Source organism: Dipodomys spectabilis, unplaced genomic scaffold, assembly GCF_019054845.1.
Source record: "Dipodomys spectabilis isolate Male_0828 unplaced genomic scaffold, ASM1905484v1 ptg000335l, whole genome shotgun sequence".
NCBI classification, from domain to species: Eukaryota; Metazoa; Chordata; class Mammalia; order Rodentia; family Heteromyidae; genus Dipodomys; species Dipodomys spectabilis.
This window is the reverse complement of record NW_024871012.1, coordinates 1,979,644-1,996,880: the sequence shown is the minus strand read 5'-3', so window position 1 is coordinate 1,996,880 and position 17,237 is coordinate 1,979,644. Positions and strand designations below refer to the sequence as shown.

The window sequence follows — 17,237 nt, the reverse complement described above, 5'->3', positions numbered from 1 at the left end:
CTTGTATCCCTGGCAGTTCATCTAAACACCACACAAATGTCTGGTACTAAAGATGATATAAATGACTAAAAATGTTCATTCAGTTGAATTGGTCCCTGTGAGCAAGGACTTCATCTCATATGCAAGGTCTTCTGCCCTGTTCTAGTAGCTGGTACTATTCTAAAGAACTGGCTAAGGGTAATGTAATAGGAGTTAACATTCAGTTGAAGCAAAGGTAAGAATGAATGATAGGCTTTGTAAGCAGCCTCACAGAACATGCACCTGACTAGTTCACAGCCCTACCTTCTAGAGGAACCCAGGAATTCCTTATCTTCATAGAACCGGAAAAGTAACAGTGAGCTTCCTTTTTGGCTCCAGCCTACAGTGCAGCCCCTTGGACTGCACTGTTTTCCAGTCAAAAGAAGTAACTATCTTTTCATTTGGTCTGAGGCTTAGGAGGGATTCCTGGGTAGTGAAGAAGCTTCCTTGTAGCTGGAGAGATGGTCAGGCTGAAGCCCAGATGCATGGCAGTGCAGAAAAGTCCCTCAAAGGCTGCTGGGCTCTGGGCCTCCTACTTATATTTGAGGGTATGAAATTCAAAGAGATTCTCATCCATCCAGGCCTGAAGCCCATCAGCCTGTGGAGATTAGTCCAGTGGTTGCTCAGCTTCCTAAGTGTCTGTCACTTCTTCATCCAGGAAGTGGATCTCAGAAAGCCACAGACATGGGAGCCATTATAGGAGACACATCCAAAAGGGCTTGGTTCGGGTTCTCCATTGCCATGGTAACTTCCATGTTACGTAGGGTTTCGCCTCACTTGACTTGAGAAGGCATGTACACTGGTGGAACAGCACCCACCACACTGTTTTTTGCATCTTCAGGAAATGCTGGGTGCTCTGGGGCCTCTCAGCAAACCCTTTCAAGCAGTGGCCAGCGCCCTCTTCAGCTACACCGTCACAGTTGAAATAGTAGGCCAGAGAGAGAATTGTAGGAAGCCCGCTGATGCAGCCCGGCCTGGCTGTTGAAGGCAGCCTTCCCCTTCTGGGGATTGATGGCTAATTCACGATACAGAGCTGACCACAAACGAAAACCCAAACAATAAAAATAGTGTTGGCTGGTCCCGGAAGCAGACTATGGGCAAGAAGCTAGAGGTTGTGACTGAAGAAGCAGTTGGTGGTGGAAAGAGGCAAAGTCTGTTCCCTTAAAACACTGCCGACAGAAGAAACAGATCTGTGGGACCTCCAGATTCCTTCCTCTTCCTGATCATTTTTATTTACTATCACTATGTATTTACAGTCTAAATGAGTGATAGTCTAAAATCAAGTTAGGATGATCAGCTCCTCGGTCCTGATTATCTTTGTCCAAATGGAGGAATTTTACAAAACCAATGCCCATGTTCAGGTGAAAGGACCTGGGAAATGTGTTTAAATTATCCACTTTCTGTTCATAGCGGGCTCTCGACTGTGGTCAGTAGAACCTGTCTTGCAGTTCACAGGGTATCTGCTCTGCAGAGCTTTGGTTCTAGCACAGGTGTCTTCAGTTCCACAAGGTAACCTTGTTGAGGACAAGAGTCACATCCATTTCATTTTGGTTCACTCCCGGTGCTAATCATATTGTCTATTATTACGTGTTCACCAGAAGGTGTTGAAAATTTGAGTGATAAAAGAATAAGGAAATTCTGTTCCTTTTCTGATTTCTCCCTATTTCTTATCTTCCTTTCTTTTCTGCTCGATCAGATCCATTCTGTGTGCAGAGAGTAACTCCTCCCCCACCTCTTCGGCACATTATTCTCTAGTGACTACAGCTCCTAATCATCTGTCCCTTCTTATTGCATTCATAGTTAGCAGTTCGCTATTTGGCACTTAATTGTTTCTTAATTGATTCATCTGTGCTATCTTTGCTTCCCAGATAGTCTGACGTCCCTAGGGGCAAAGAATATATTTTAACACATTTTGTACCAGCTCTATGTGCCAACTCCCCCTCCATCCAACACGTACACACACTACATTAGAATTTAACATATAACAGATTCTCAGTAAATAGGTGTAAATTAACTTAATTAAACACTGCTATTGCATTTCAAGACAGGCAGACTAGAGTAAAAAGCAGTCTGCTGATATTTCTTGATATGTTTCAGAATCATGTCAAAATTAGTCAACAGCTTTGAAAGTTATCACATAAAAGAATAAATTAACAAAGCCAACTAGACAAAGTGAAAGAGGCCTCCTTCCCTCATTTCCTTTCTGTGTTTCTTCTCTCCTATTCTCCATTTCTCTCATTTGCTCTCTCAAATTCTCTTTCCCTCTCTCTCCTAGTCTCTCTCATATTCTGTGTCAGATTTACTCTCTTCCCTCTCCCTTCTCCTTTTTGTTGCTTTGTGTGGTATTTTTATGTTTGTTTTTAAGACACAATGTGTTACTATGTTTCACAGTTTGCCCTGGAACTCCTAGGCTGGTGCAGCCCTCCTGCCTTACCTTCTTGAATAGCAGTGGCTGCCCACATGCACTACCATATCAAAGCTTGTGTTCTGCTTTTTGAGGAACACTCCTGAGAATCTCATGCTCTGGACTTGGTTCTCAGCTCTGTTTTGCAGGCACATAGCCTCACCATCTTTTAGCATTCCAAGTCTCTTATGCTAGCCATTTGGAACAGCTTTTTACATTACGGCTCATCAGGCACTGGAACTATTTACTAAATACAGTGATGGTATCTTTTTAAGGAATACCTGCATTCATTATTAAAATACAATATGTCTTAGACCTGAGTGCTTCTTTGGTTTAAAAAATTTTTTGATGGGAGGAGGCTACAATGCTTGATAAGAAATGTACTCATTATCTTGCCCATGTAGTTGTAACCCCTCTGTACAGTATTTTCACAATAAAAAAAAGAAACTAAAAAAAATTTTTTTGATGATCCCTTTGACTCCTCTTTTTTCTTGTGGATCTATCCCTTGAACATTTTCCATGAATTTAGGATTATAGTTCATCTGCTATCACCGTGTGATCTTTGCTTTACACTTGGAATCTTGTATTAGAAGCAGGTAGCTTTTTATGAATAAAGTGCCAATAATAAATGCCACCTCCTCCTTAAATGCTAATCACGATGTACTCCACAGTAAAGAAGGCTAGCCCTCCACCAAATGAAGTTTCTGGAGATGGAGATGTTTGTGTAATAAATAATTCTATGATGCTAACAAGCCTAACCAAATTACCATCCAGCTCAGACCAGCAGCAGATGTCCCAGAGGAGGGAGGGCTTTGGCTGAGTCTGACACCAAAACCTCTGCTTGAGTTTCCCTGCAGGATAGCAGTTTTGTAGAACTGTTACTTCTCCATTTTTTTAAAAAAAATTTACTTCAACAATTTTTTTTCACATTTTTATTTGGATCTTGTAGAAGAACTGTTGAACAAAAACAAAGTCATATTCTTCCTGGTTTCTCTGTAGCTTCCACTGATTTTGACCATGTCAAATATGGTCTCATGCTAGCTCTTGATTCCTTGGAGACTGGTCCTCTGACAATGATGTCATAGGTTTTTGTTGTTAGCAATGTTGGCCTTGAACTCAGAGCCTGCCTGGTCACTGTCCCTGAACCTCTTTTTACTTAAGACTAGAGCTCTGCCTCTTTGAGCCACAGCACAACTTCCCACTTTTTCTGAGAAATTTATTGTAGATAAGAGTCTCATGTACTTTCCATTTCAAATTTTAACTAAACTTAATTGTGCTTCCTTCATTTAAAAAAAAAGTATGTGGCCGGGGCGCTGGTGGCTCACGCCTGTAATCCTAGCTACTCAAGAGGCTGAGATCTGAGGATCACAATTCAAAGCCAGCCCGGGCAGGAAAGTCCGGGAGACTCTTATCTCCAATAAACCACTGGAAAACCGGAAGTGGTGCTTGTGGCTCAAGTGGTAGAGCACTCACCTTGAGCTGAAGAGCGCAAGGACAGCGTTCAGGCCCAGAGTTCAAGCCCTATAACCAACCAAAAAAAAAAAAGTGTGTGAATTTTAAACCTTCATGCTATTTTAAGTTTGCATATCAGTTTTCCTTCCAGTCATTGGTGAAGGGATTTTTTTTCAATTAAAAAAAAAATCTTGACATGTAATGATGTCAAGATAGAGTGTAAATTTGAGCATTAACTCAAAATTGTTAATGACAGATCATTGTTAAAGTGCAGGTACAATTGGAATCCCTTTCTAAAATACATCTTAGGCAGGAAAATACTTGAGCATAGCCCGCTTTGGGTATTTCTGGTCGTTAATTAAAGATGAGAGCCCCATGGACTTTTCCTGCCTGGGCTGGCTTTGAACCGTGATCCTCAGATCTGAGTCTCCTAAGTAGCTAGGATGACAGGCGTGAGCCACCGCAGCCCAGGCAATTTCTCAGGTTTTGTTTGTTTGTTTGTAAATAAGTTGTTTATTATGAAAATACTGTACAGAAGGGTTACAGTTCCATGAGCAAGGTAATGAGTACATTTCTTATCCAGCATTGTTTCCTCCTCTTTTTCCCCTACCATCCCATCCCTCCCACCTCCTCAACTACACTGTAAATCAGCATTATTTACCATAGCTAAGATACTGAACCAACCCAGATTCCCCTCAGTAAATGAATGGATCAAGAAATTATGGTGTATGTACACACACACACACACCTACAGTGGAATTCTATGCCTCCATCAGAAAGAATGACATCACCCCATTTGTTAGAAAATGGAAGGACTTGGAGAAAATTATATTAAGTGAAGTAAGCCAGGCCCAAAGAAGCATAGGTCCCATGGTTTCCCTTATTTTCAATAACTAGTATATGTCTGGGACAAACAGAAAAGCTCAGGTAAGATGAAGTTAAGCGAAATGAACCCCAAGATAAGGACACAAGTGGTTTTTTCTTTCTGGCTGTTGTTTCTAACATTTATAAAGTACCGTGTGATTTTTTTGTTGTTGTTGCTTTTTATGTCCCTCCTTCGCGGTGTCACCCCTGTTTTCAGTGTATTTGATGTTGGTATAATTTGGGGACGGGAAGGGAAAAAACAAAATGTTTAAATAAGGATACAGGTGGACCCATTGCAACAATGAGACGTACAAGACGCTATGTCGAAAACGAATTTCTCAGTTTTATGGAGCTCTTTTCCTCCCTCGTCTTGGTGAAGTCCATGCAGGACCAGAGACTCTTAGCTCTACCACAGTCCCTGAAGTGTTGAACTCTGAGTTTTGCTCATTGTAAGAAAGGAAGTCTTATTGTCGCCTTCTTTCTTCTGTTAAAAAGAGTGTATCAGAAAAGTCTGTTGATCTGATTCCGCTTCCTCGGTTTGCACTGGCTTAGATGGCATTCCAAGGCCTGTAAACTTGACATTGATGAGTATAAAATGGGCATGCAAATTATATCATTCTGTGGCCAGAATCTAAGGAAGAGCAGGAAGCACATGTACTAAATGAAGTTAAACCAATGATGCCTGTCTCTTCTGCGTTGCCTTGAAATTTGTCAGAGGCATTTTAATTTTGGATTTAGTTCTTACATGATGCAGGCCAGTAATTATCCAGAAAGATAATTACATAATGATGAGGGGATTACAACCTCCCTACTCCTCTGTTTGCTCCCAAAGAGTTTCTATGGCATTTTCCATAAGGTAGTTTTAATGTGGATGACCAGGTTTGCAGCGAAGTGCTGAGACACAGCTGTGGATAAAACTCACCATGAGCCAGGACCACTGAAAGTGAGAGCTGTAACTAACTGAGCCGACTCATGTGGAAGGCTTGGAGTTTTCAATTTTTTAAGTAAGTTATCAAATTACCAGTTATTAAGTGCTTAATGCATTGGAAAAAAATCATTAAATCCTTATGAAGAGATTGGAGAAAGGTGGCTATAAACAGCTAAACCTCCTTTTTTTAACAAGCTCTCAAACACGGCTTATCTCCTGGACAGTTAAGGAAGTCCCTTGTACACCCTCGCAGCTTTCGCTCCCTACCATCAAGAGAGAGCTACTGCCAGCTACTTGTTACACATATATTGCCTTGGAAATGTACCTGTGCCCATCACCATGGCAACACCCTGAGAATGACCTCAGCAGCCACTCAGAATCATTTCTACAAAACAAATTATGGCTATAATTAACTGTCTGAATTTACTTGGCAATATAAATTTGTTCAGGCCTTGGTGTTTCTTGTTACAAGGTTAAATGGATGGAATAATCCCATGCGAACCCATCCCCCATATTCCACCAGAGTTTTTCATCAGAATACGAAATGCTTCAATGGGAAGTACAATTCAGAGATTATTCTGTTTCCTGTTCTCAAAATGTGACAAGCATCAACAAATGAAGATTCATTTGTCTTAGCACACCAGAACTCCATTTCTAAGGGAACAGAGTGGCTTTTTTTCCCCTCCTAAACAAATGTGAAACACAGAAAGTACAAATGGAGGCAAATCTAAAAATAATGTCTATTCAGCAAGAGCTGTCACTTACTAAATCAAAAATGTATGGAACATTTTCAAAGTCTATTCTCTTACTGTGAAATATATTGATATCTGGCAGTGAACACATAGAACAGAATCTGGCGAGCAGCAAGTGCTCATTGGGTGTATGATTATTCTGTGTGAACTGCACCACCACTGAAAAGAACAAAGGAAAGATGAAGAGGGAAGGTTGTTCCTAGAGATGTAGCTCATATTCACTAAGGAGTGCCCTGGATTCATGGAGAGATGCCACTAGCGATTTTTTTAGGGAAACCTCCCAGCCCTTACAAGTGTTTTTCCAGCTGTTCTTATATACCCCAACTACATTGTATTCAGGTGTGTTTTTTCAGAGATCTCAGTGCATCCTTGTAAATTGAGAATCTGTGACAGGGAATCTCCTACTTTTTGTATTAGTTCTTTCACTTCTGCTTGGCAAACACACATCTCTGCTTTAAAATGGAGTGAAAACAAGTAAATTGCTTGCTTCACCTTCAGGAAACAAAGCCAGTTTCCCTGTGCCCCAAGAACACTGTGTCACCTCTACACAAGAATGAACAGCCCTCCATTCTGGCTCCTGTGAGGCAGAAAGTGAATAGGACTGGACAGACCATTTCCGAGCCAGCTCACCAGGCTCAACTTAAAATTCTTTGCTCTCTCTGAAGTAAGTTCTTATATGCAGTAGTTGAATAAATGATGGCCTTGTGGATTTCAAAATGAGATTTTCCTGTTAGTCAATAGAGTACTAATTGCCAGCTAGAGAATCATCAGTGTTTCTGGAATGAGACTGTAGAAGATGAGCTAGTCACTTTGCAGTAGGACATCCAGGCTGCCATGCGTGTGTGTGCGCGCGTGCGTGCGTGCGTGCGTGCGTGTGTGTTGTTGTTGTTGTTGTTCTTAAGGCTTGAAATCAGGGCCTGGCTGTTGTCCATGTGCTTTTTTTCATTCAAGGCTAGTGGTAGACCCCTGCAGCCACAGCTCCACTTCCAGGTTTTTGGTGGTTAATTGGAAATAATCTCACAGACTTTCTTGCCCTGCCTGGCTTTGAACTGTGACCCTCAGATCTCAGCCTCCTGAATAGCTAGAATTATAAGCATGCTAAGCATTTTAAGACATTTTTGTCTTAAAAATTGATACACCTCCAAAGAGCCAGTAATTTTATTTCTTTGTTAAAGCCATACTTAACTATTTTATGGTTCCATGAATCTTTTGCACCTAATGTAATGATATACACTTTTAGCTAAAAGTCTCAGATTTGCCTGCTTCAAACCATAAACTTCAGATCTTAGCTTCCTGAGTAGCTAGAATTATAGGCATGATCCACCAGTGCCTGGTTAATTCCTTCCTTCTAGTAATGGCTCCCTTTTCCTCTAAAACTTATTCACAAGTTACTTTGCGGGGGTGGAGGGGTGGTCATGGGGCTTGAACTCGGGGCCTGTGCGTTGTCCCTTTGCTCTTTTGGTCAAGGCTAGCACTCTACCATTTTGAGCCATAACTTCACTTCCGATTTTCTAATGGTTAATTGGAAATAAGAATCTCACAGACTTTTCTGCCAGGGCTGGCTTTGAACCTTGATCCTCATATCTCAGCCTCCTGAGATTACCAGATTACCGACATGAGCCACCAGCTCCCAGCTACAAGTTATTCATTTTATGTATACATTTTGTTGTTGTGTGTTTTAAAAACATCTTTTCCTGTGCAGAGAAGAACATAGTTACTCCTTCAAATCATAAAGATACTTCTAAGGACAGTTACTTTTACCTGGTTGTTCATCAGTTCCAGCAAATTATGTCATTCTCAACATTGCAAATATAACTTCCACTTTGAGAGAATGAGAAATGAGTGAACTAGATGACTTTGGAAAGAGCAGAATTACACACTGATGAGAATTGATCTTGATGGTTGCAGGGAATTAGGGCTGTCAGAACAACATGAGGTAGTTTCTGTATGGTGACTTAACAGTTGTGTGTCCTGATCGTAGAAGTAATTACATGGGTCTCCAGATGTGATAAAATCTTGCAGAATTTTATAACCTCCTCGAGTACATGTATACCTATGATATACATACATACCTGTATATACACATGCATACTTAGGCATATATATACACACATGTGTATGAGTATATATGTAATAATGACCAAGCTCCAAGTGAGAGCTGTAGTTTAGTTAATAGTATTCTGTCAGTGATGACAGTTTTGGTAATGTACTATGGTTGTTTAAAAGCTTTCATTAGAGAAAGCTGAGTGAAGGGCATAGGGCAGTTCTTTAATAATTTTGTAACTTGTGGGTCCAAAATCATTTCAAAGTAATGTCTTAAGGGAATGGAAAAAATACCATATAAGTAGATAAATTTAAACTTAAGATGTGATGGCTCTGAACAATGAGAATATCTGACTTTAGGCTTTATTACTGTTATAAACTAGAAATCTCATGGCTTCAAACTAATCATGAATGACCTGGGGTTTGGACAGAATTGAGAACACATTATGCTGTTGTCTACTCTTAAGGGAATAAAATCATTCCAGGCAAACACTGAGGTTCTACTGGAAAGTGGGGCGTGGGGGAGAAGAACCTGACTTTGCGTACAGCTTTATTATATGTTTATTTTTACAGATTACTTTTGTATAAATAAGTCAAAGCTATTTGTTTTAAACTTCTGCTTCCCTAACCAGACGTGATAAACCGATAGAGGGTAGGAGACCAGTTGGAACTTCTTAACGTTTCTCTCCCTCTACCTTTCACTTTTTGCATGGGTTCTGATTAATAGTAAGGGAAAAAATGGAAATAGGGCAAGTAGGTAATCCATGAATGGATACCATTCCTCTTGACTTTATCTATTTCCCAAACTTTTCTGCCACTTCCTGATGTCCTTCTATCCCTTCTCCACCGCTCTATGGCTCATTTTCCTCCCTTTCTGTAGACCGGGAATGATGGTGTCACTGACCTTCTCATTGTGTCTTCCCTCTAGCTATCTGAATGACTTGGACCGCGTAGCTGACCCTTCTTACCTGCCTACGCAACAGGATGTGCTTAGAGTTCGAGTCCCCACCACAGGGATCATCGAGTACCCCTTTGACTTACAAAGTGTCATTTTCAGGTAGTAAATGAGTCTGTAACATCTCCTTCTTCCTTCCTTTTATGCCTTGACTATGTTGGGTAAACTGTTTAAATAGGTCATGTGTAAGGTCTGAAACAGAATAGGCTGCCTGGCGCTGGTGGCTCACGCCTGTAATCCTGACTACTCAGGAGTCTGAGGTCTAAGGATACTGGTTCAAAGCCAGCCCAGGCAGGAAAGTCCGTGATACTCTTATCTCCAGCTAACCACCAAAAAACAAAAACGAGAGGGGAGCTGTGGCTCAAAGTGGTAGAACACTAGCCTTGAGAAAAATTGTGTAGGGACTGCACCTAGGCCCTGTGTCCAAGCGCTACAAACCACCAAAAACAAATAGTATATGGGCTTTATGTAAATAAGTATATAATTAAATACTTAACTGGAATCATGTGTCTGTGAAAGAAGCCAGAGAAAAATATACTGAGTTTCTTATTTCAATTAATGTCACCAAACAGTTAATGAAATCTTAATTTGCTGGTGGTAGAACAAAACAGTTACTCAAACATTGGTCTCAACTCTGTTTTTCAAATCACTTTAACATTGTCTGGTTAAATTGTATGTTATCTTATTGGTAATAGAAAAAAATGTTTTCAGAAGTTTTCAGGGTGATATTTCCTACATACACTGTGGTGCCAATGGAGACTTTCTTCAGTAGCAATAAAAAAAATGCGTGATGTTTTACATTCATGAAATAAGTTGCTTAGAAATTTTCACAATTTATCCATTTGAAAATAGGAAATTCACTTAGTCTAAATTTATAGAGCAAAATAGAAAATGTATTACCTCCATTTTCCTGTGCTGCTGTTCTTTCTGGATAATACTTTGACGGAAACATTCCATCCCTTTTTTTAAGTGGAGAAAAACAATCCCAGTATACATTTATTTCACATTTTATTACACAATCCCTCAGGTGTACTTCAAGTTAGAATATAAGCCACGTGGTGCTTTGAGGAAGTTAAGCCATGGGAGTGTGTCTGACTGGAGGGTAGAGTCCAGTTCCTGGGCACCCCATCTGTTGAGGAGAGATGTGTCTAACAGCAGATTATGAAGTATGAACAGTGCAGTTCCTCCCACAGAGCCCTGCTCTCTGACTGGTTAACAGGGGCTTCAGCATTCTTTGCCAGAGCACTCTTCTGTCAGGACCTGTGTTCAAATCTAGCTGTCACACTGCTATAAAAAGACACAAGCATTGAGAAGTTGACATTTTGGAAATATTTTGTAACCTGTTTTTTCCCCCCATCTATAAAGTAGTTACAGTAGATGGTCCCTGGTTCTTTGTAGCTCTAGCATTCTGTATTGCTTTTTTTTTTTACATTGTTTACAACAGTTGAGATATCCACACTTCCTTCCTTTTATAATCATATTATAGATGTTTCCAGAAAACATGTATCATTTCACGGGATCTCTACATCCAGATTGGTACTACATTTTATTTTTTCCATATTTTTGCACCAGCTTTTGAAGGACTTTTTTTTGGCATTATATAGTAACAATAACAACTTAAATAATTTTCTACTGGCATCAAAATCATTATGTGGAGCCTAGTGTGACAGGATATCAAGGAATGAGAATTTCATGTGCATAGTGCATTACTCACATGATGGTGTTAGGGAAGAGCCAACATTTTAATTTCTTACAATCTAAGAATTCTAGTTTTCATGTCCATAGTTCGTAGGTCTCCCTAGATACATTGTTTCACCCTTCAGGTCTCTTTTATGCCTTCTGAAACCTTTTATAAGCAGTCACTGGAAGATCTTGCTTTCTCAGTTGAGGATTAATGCTCTGTGGCAGGAAAACATCCAGAGCAGCTGTAATTTTTAACAAATGTTTAAAGAGCCCTGCTCTGAAACATTTACACCTAAATCTCTCATTCTCTGCTTGTCTTCTTTCCCATGACTATTGAATACATTTGAGTGAAGATATGGGCTCAGCAGTTTTTGTGAAATGTCAGTTCACTATCCAGCAGTGCTAGCTATGTTCATGTGTACATCACCACTCAATCATTGTGACCGTGTTCGTGTGTCTGAGCAGTAACTCAGCTCAGAGGTGATGTGTTAGAAACAAGCACTGGTCTTTGTGTGGTACCTTAAGGCATCTTGACATTTTATACACTTCATTTGCAGCAGAGTAGTGAGCTCATTTGTTCTCTGAGGCTAATTATACCATGCTCACCTGATGTAGCTATACCCATTCCAGATTATTGCCAGTACTGGGAGGGGGATAAAAAACCTCCACATGTTTGATCTACTGAGAGAAAGGTAGATGGGGTTATGTTTGCATTTGGTTGATTGGTGCTTCATATCGCAATGTGTAGCATCTTACATTGTTTAAATGAAAGTGGTCCTTCCCAGCATACTCAAGAAGCTCATGAGGATCTTTACTTTGATTTTATAGAAAAAAGACACTGAAGTGTCTTTCTGTTCCCCAAATTGTCATTTAGACTTAGCTCAAATAAAGCATCCCTGTTGACTTTCCAGTGCAGAATTAAGTACCGTTTTGCTTGACCCAGATAAGGAATTGTTTATATAGCTGTAACTTGCAGACTCATCTGGTAATTTTCTCATAACAATGACTTAGTACCTAGAATGTCTTGACGTTCTGTTAGGTAGCAGCAAATTATATAGTATTGGAGGGTCATTGTCTTTCAAAATATTGTTTTTCCCAAGTTGATAAGTATGCTCTATTTGTACTGACATATTAAAGTTTTTCCTTATGTGGTATTAATATAAATATTGTTAACTTTGCAGAATGGTCGATGTAGGGGGCCAAAGGTCAGAGAGACGAAAATGGATACACTGCTTTGAAAATGTCACCTCTATCATGTTTCTAGTAGCGCTTAGCGAGTATGATCAAGTCCTTGTGGAATCAGACAATGAGGTAAGTGCTGTTTGGACAGGAAATGGATTATCACTTTATTGTGTAATAGAAATAAATTAGAAGAGGTAGGGTTTGGGGAATGGGGAAAATTGACATCATTCCTTTTTTGACATTTGATTTTAAGATTTTGTTCACAATAAAAAAAATACTCAAGAGCAGTGAGCTTATATGTCAGATGTATGAGGAGCTCTGTGTGTTCATCTCCAGTCAGATTCTGTTTAGTACAACACCATGCACAGGTTCTGAAAATGAAAATAACATGGAAATCCCTGGCCTAATCACGGGATCATTTTCTATCTCCTCTTCTTGCTGCAGGATAGAATTGGGAGTGTTGGAGTGAGTCACCCTGTTTTGCCTTGTTTTCATTTCTTTTAAATCATTGTTTGTGTGATGGGTGGGTCTGAGCAGCACTTAGAACCTCCTCTGGCAGATGCGTATAACCTTGCAGCTGGGCTCTATGTCAGTTCATGATACAGCCTTACTGCTCCTAGGGAATTCTGTAGGCTGTTGCATATTTATTCTCTCCTAAGCTGGAAGCGATTGAAGAAGTATTCTTAATATGCCTGTCTGGAGAACTGATTCAGTATTGTGATCTCTTCCCTGCTTCAGGGAAGCTTAACAGGTGTAAATACAGGTTTAGAGGATGGTAAAGCTGGAGGGTGAGTCAGAGTTGGTGATGGAAGATAATTAAGGGGTGTAGAAGACTGCCTGGAGCTAGAGTGCGGAGTGAGTGTGTGTGTGTGTGCGCGTGCACACGCACACTTGTATGTGTCTGTCTCAGAATGAAGCTGCCATTGATAATCTTGACATGGAGTGTACAGACTGGTGTACCAGGGAGTACTAAATATCCTATCAGAAGGGCAGAAAATAAAAGAGAAGAAAGTTAGAAATTACCAACATCTGATGAAAATAAGAGTTGGCACATTTTAACGCTTCATTTTTGAAATGTATAACAATTCCTGGTTTCAAAACCTTTAAGGATAGCAAGAGTGGGTCATGTCTGTAACCCTCACTACCTGGAAGGCTGAGAACAGGAGGATGGTAGTTTAAGGCCAGCGTAGGCAGAGAAGCCCGTGAGACTCCCATCCCATCTAGACAGGGAGGCAGGGGGCGTGCCTGAAATGATGGGACGCCCCCAAATAGGTGGATTTCCATTCATGTGTGCATCCAGGCAGGAAGGAGAACCTATCTGTAAAATAATAAGTGAAGCCGGGCACTGGTGCCTCATGCCTCTAATCCTAACTACTCAGGGGGCTGAGATCTGAGAATCGAGGTTCAAAGCCAGCCCGGGCAGAAAAGTCCCCATGAGACTCTTATCGTCAATAAACCACTCCAAAACCCAAAGTGGTGTTGTAGCCCAAAGTAGTAGAATGCTAGCCTTGAACAAAAGGGCTCAGCGACAGCATCCAGGCCCTAAGTTCAAGCCCTACAATCAACAACAATAATAATAAGTGAAGAACAGAGTTGGAGGAGTGGCTCTGTGGTAAGGCACCTGCTTAACGAGTGACAGGCCTTGGGTTTAAAACCCACTGTCTCCTACCACACCATCCCCAAAGAAAAAACAGTTCATTTTTCTCCAGCACAGTCGCTGATGCCATTAATCCCAGGTTTGAGGCCAGTACACGTCAAAGGTTAGCAAGACTCCTTTTCAGTAATTGTGCATGATGCCACATACTTTCGTGTCAGCAAGTGAGATGTTACTGTGCAGAATTATACAGTTCCCATGAACTAGTATCTCATACAGAGCTAACCAGGGTTACATTCTCATTCATTTCAGCATCTCCCGGCTTGCCAGTAAATAGAACTGAGACTTATCAGCCACTTCCCCTGTAGATGTAAGGCAAAGTACCTCAAAGCATGTTAAAATACATGATGGTTCTCAAGGCGTAAGTTAAGACAATTGCTCTCATATTAGTCTTACTCTGTATCTGTACCTATTTGCTTTATAATTCTGTACTTTGAATATATTACATTTAAAAATAAAACCTTTTATAAAATTTCTAATTTCTTTGAATATTGGATCAAAACAAAAAAAATATTTTGGTGGCTTGTTTATCATGTAAGCATCATTTTGCTTTGAAATAGATGCAAAAGTGGAAGAAGAAAAGTTAACTTTGAGCTAGGCTCTGGTGCCTCATGCCTGTAATCCTAGCTAAAACAGCCCAGGCAGGAGAGTCCATGAGCCTCATCCCCAGTTAACCACCAGAAAACAGGAAGTGGCACTGTGGCTCAGAGTGGTAGAGCACTAGCCTTGAGCAGAATGCTTAGGGACAGAACCCAGGCCCTAAGTTCAAGCCCCATGACTGAATGCTCTGAAGGACCTTAAAAAGAATGAACATGCTTTTTTGTTTGGTTGTTTGGCATAAGGCATATGAGGAAAACAGATCCTTTGTTAAATAGATCATCTCTTCTACACAGAAGACCTATAAGCACATCTAATTATATATCTTAGGTTTACCTCATAGCTAGAAGAAGGTAAGGAAGTGCTTATCAGTACGAATTTTATACAAGATACATGTATTTGACGCAACAAAGAAAAACATGATGATTGAATGGTAATCAGTTGATCACTTTAAAATTCTCAAAATACAAAAAGAACTAGATTACTGAAACAGCTCATCTGCTAAGGGTAAGATATACATCAAGCTCTTTGTTTATTTAGACATCACAGATCATTCTGTTTTTCACCTGACATTGCTATAAGAGTTCATATATAGAAGTGTGTTTTGTTAACTTAAATACAAGGATATTGCTTTGAATATCAGATGTCATAGTTAAGGTTTCCACAGTAATACAGCATTCGATGGGTAGGTAACTCAGTACATCAGAAAATTGCCCACTCCCTGTGATTCTTTTTTTTTGGTGGGGGGGGGGGGTCCGGTCGTGGGGCCTGAACTCTGGGCCTGGGCGCTGTCCCTCAGCTCTTCAGCTCAAGGCTAGCACTCTACCACTTGAGCCTCAGCGCCACTTCCGGCTTTTTTCTTTTTGCTTATGTGGTGCTGAGGAATCGATCCCAGGGCGTCAGGCATGCAAGGCAAGCGCTCTACCACTGAGCCACCTTCCCAGCCCCCTCCCTGTGATTCTTAAGGTGAAGTGTTAGGCCATAGTCTTAAAATAATAAAGTCACCATTTTTTTTTAAGGACCTTGAAATAGCATGGAAATTTTGAAAACCTTGCTTATAATTTGTTGAGATAAAAGTCACACCCTCTGTAGTGTTCTTTTCTTAGCTCTCGAAGCAAGGCTAATGGTAGGTAGTATTGGACATGGTCTGAATTAATAAGCAAAAGCTACACATCACTCCATCTACCTCAGCCACAGCCAGCACTGTTGGCAGTTAACAGACACTCTCAAAAATATTTGCTGCTGTCGGAATAGAGTTGTTGATTCTTGTTTTTCCCAGTTGTGTTAATACTTGAAATGCCACTGCCTCTCCAGTGTCTTAAGTCCATAAGGTAATCTAGAACTATAGAAGTCCAGCCTCCAGAATTTTCTGGTTTGGGTAAGACAACACTGAACTATGTCCTGAAACATTTTGTTCCTGATTTTGAAACCTGATGTTCATAACTTTAATCCAAAGCAGACTTTACTGTGCCTCCCTTAATATATGTGTCTGAGAAAAACCTAGGGATGAATTCTGAGGGCCTTCTCTTTCTGTCTCGGGGAACTGTAGTGAGTACACTGCAGACCACAGCAAAAGCAGCTAAGGAAGTATTTTTTTTATTATTGTTTTTGTTTTTGCTTTTAATATTTCCCAAACTTTATGTGTCAATCTTCGCAACCACTTTTTGTTTGTCCAGATTCTCAGCCTTCCTATTGTTTGGGGGAACAGAGTTCTTCTTTTGTCTCCAAATAAGGAAATACATTGTCAAATAGTGCACTAGAGAAATCCAGGATGCAGAGCTGCATTGATTTGTGCATTCCCTTTTTCCTTGCTTTTCCTGTGTTCGCATACCAGCAGAGTCAACGATTCTGCTGAAATCCTTTTCTTAGATCCCTTATTTCAAGAACCCCGAAAGCTCAGAGCTCACACTAAGGCAGGCAACATAGTGCATTTCAGCTTATCAGTGTTTCTGCGAACACGGCCTTTTAGTTTTTATTTTTCTGGCTTTCTGTTTCATGAATATTTGAGTACTGATACAAAGGTACTTTCTCAGACATTGCCTCAGATACAGTCTTTCAGACCTCACTCTATAGAATCTCAACAATTGAGACCTTTTTCTCTATTTTAAAATGGGAGCTTCTTGCTTATTAATCCTCTTGAAATGGCCATGGTGAATTATGTTAAAGTTTTGGGGTTTTTTGAGTACAACACATCTTTATTAATGTCATCCCTTTTTACTACTCTTTTTTTTTTTTACTATTTTTTTATTGTGAAAAAACTGTACAGAGGGGTTACAATTACATGGGCAAGATAATGAGTACATTTCTTATCAAGCATTGTAGCCTGCTTCTTTGTTTCCCCTTCCCATCCCTTCGCATCCTCCCCCGCCCCCCCCCCCAAAGTTGTAAAGTTCATTTTTCGACATAACGACTTGTACATCTCATTGTTGCAGAGTCCTCCTGTATCCTGTTTTAACAATTTGTTTTTTCCCTTCCCTTCCACATATACCAACATCATATATAGTGAAAGCAGGGGTTATACCATGGGGGAGGGACACACAAAGCAACAAAGACATAATCTTATAAATATGTTTGAAACAATCACATGAAAGATCTCTTTTTTTTTTTTTTTTTTTTGTCAGTCGTGGGGCTTGAGCTCAAGGCTCATGCTCTACCACTTGAGCCATAGCGCCACTTCTAGTTTTCTGGTGTTTTTTTTTTTTGTT

General features: G+C 40.3%; 1 protein-coding gene across 1 annotated transcript in view; it reads left to right on the top strand.

Moving 5' to 3' along the window:
- Gnaq (G protein subunit alpha q) overlaps window positions 1-17,237 on the top strand; it is a 241,378-nt gene that overhangs the window by 182,642 nt on the left and 41,499 nt on the right. Inside the window, exons 4-5 of the mRNA XM_042665605.1 lie at window positions 9,390-9,518; window positions 12,281-12,410. Of these exons, the coding sequence (XP_042521539.1) occupies window positions 9,390-9,518; window positions 12,281-12,410 (259 nt within the window). The remainder of the gene's footprint in view (window positions 1-9,389; window positions 9,519-12,280; window positions 12,411-17,237) is intronic.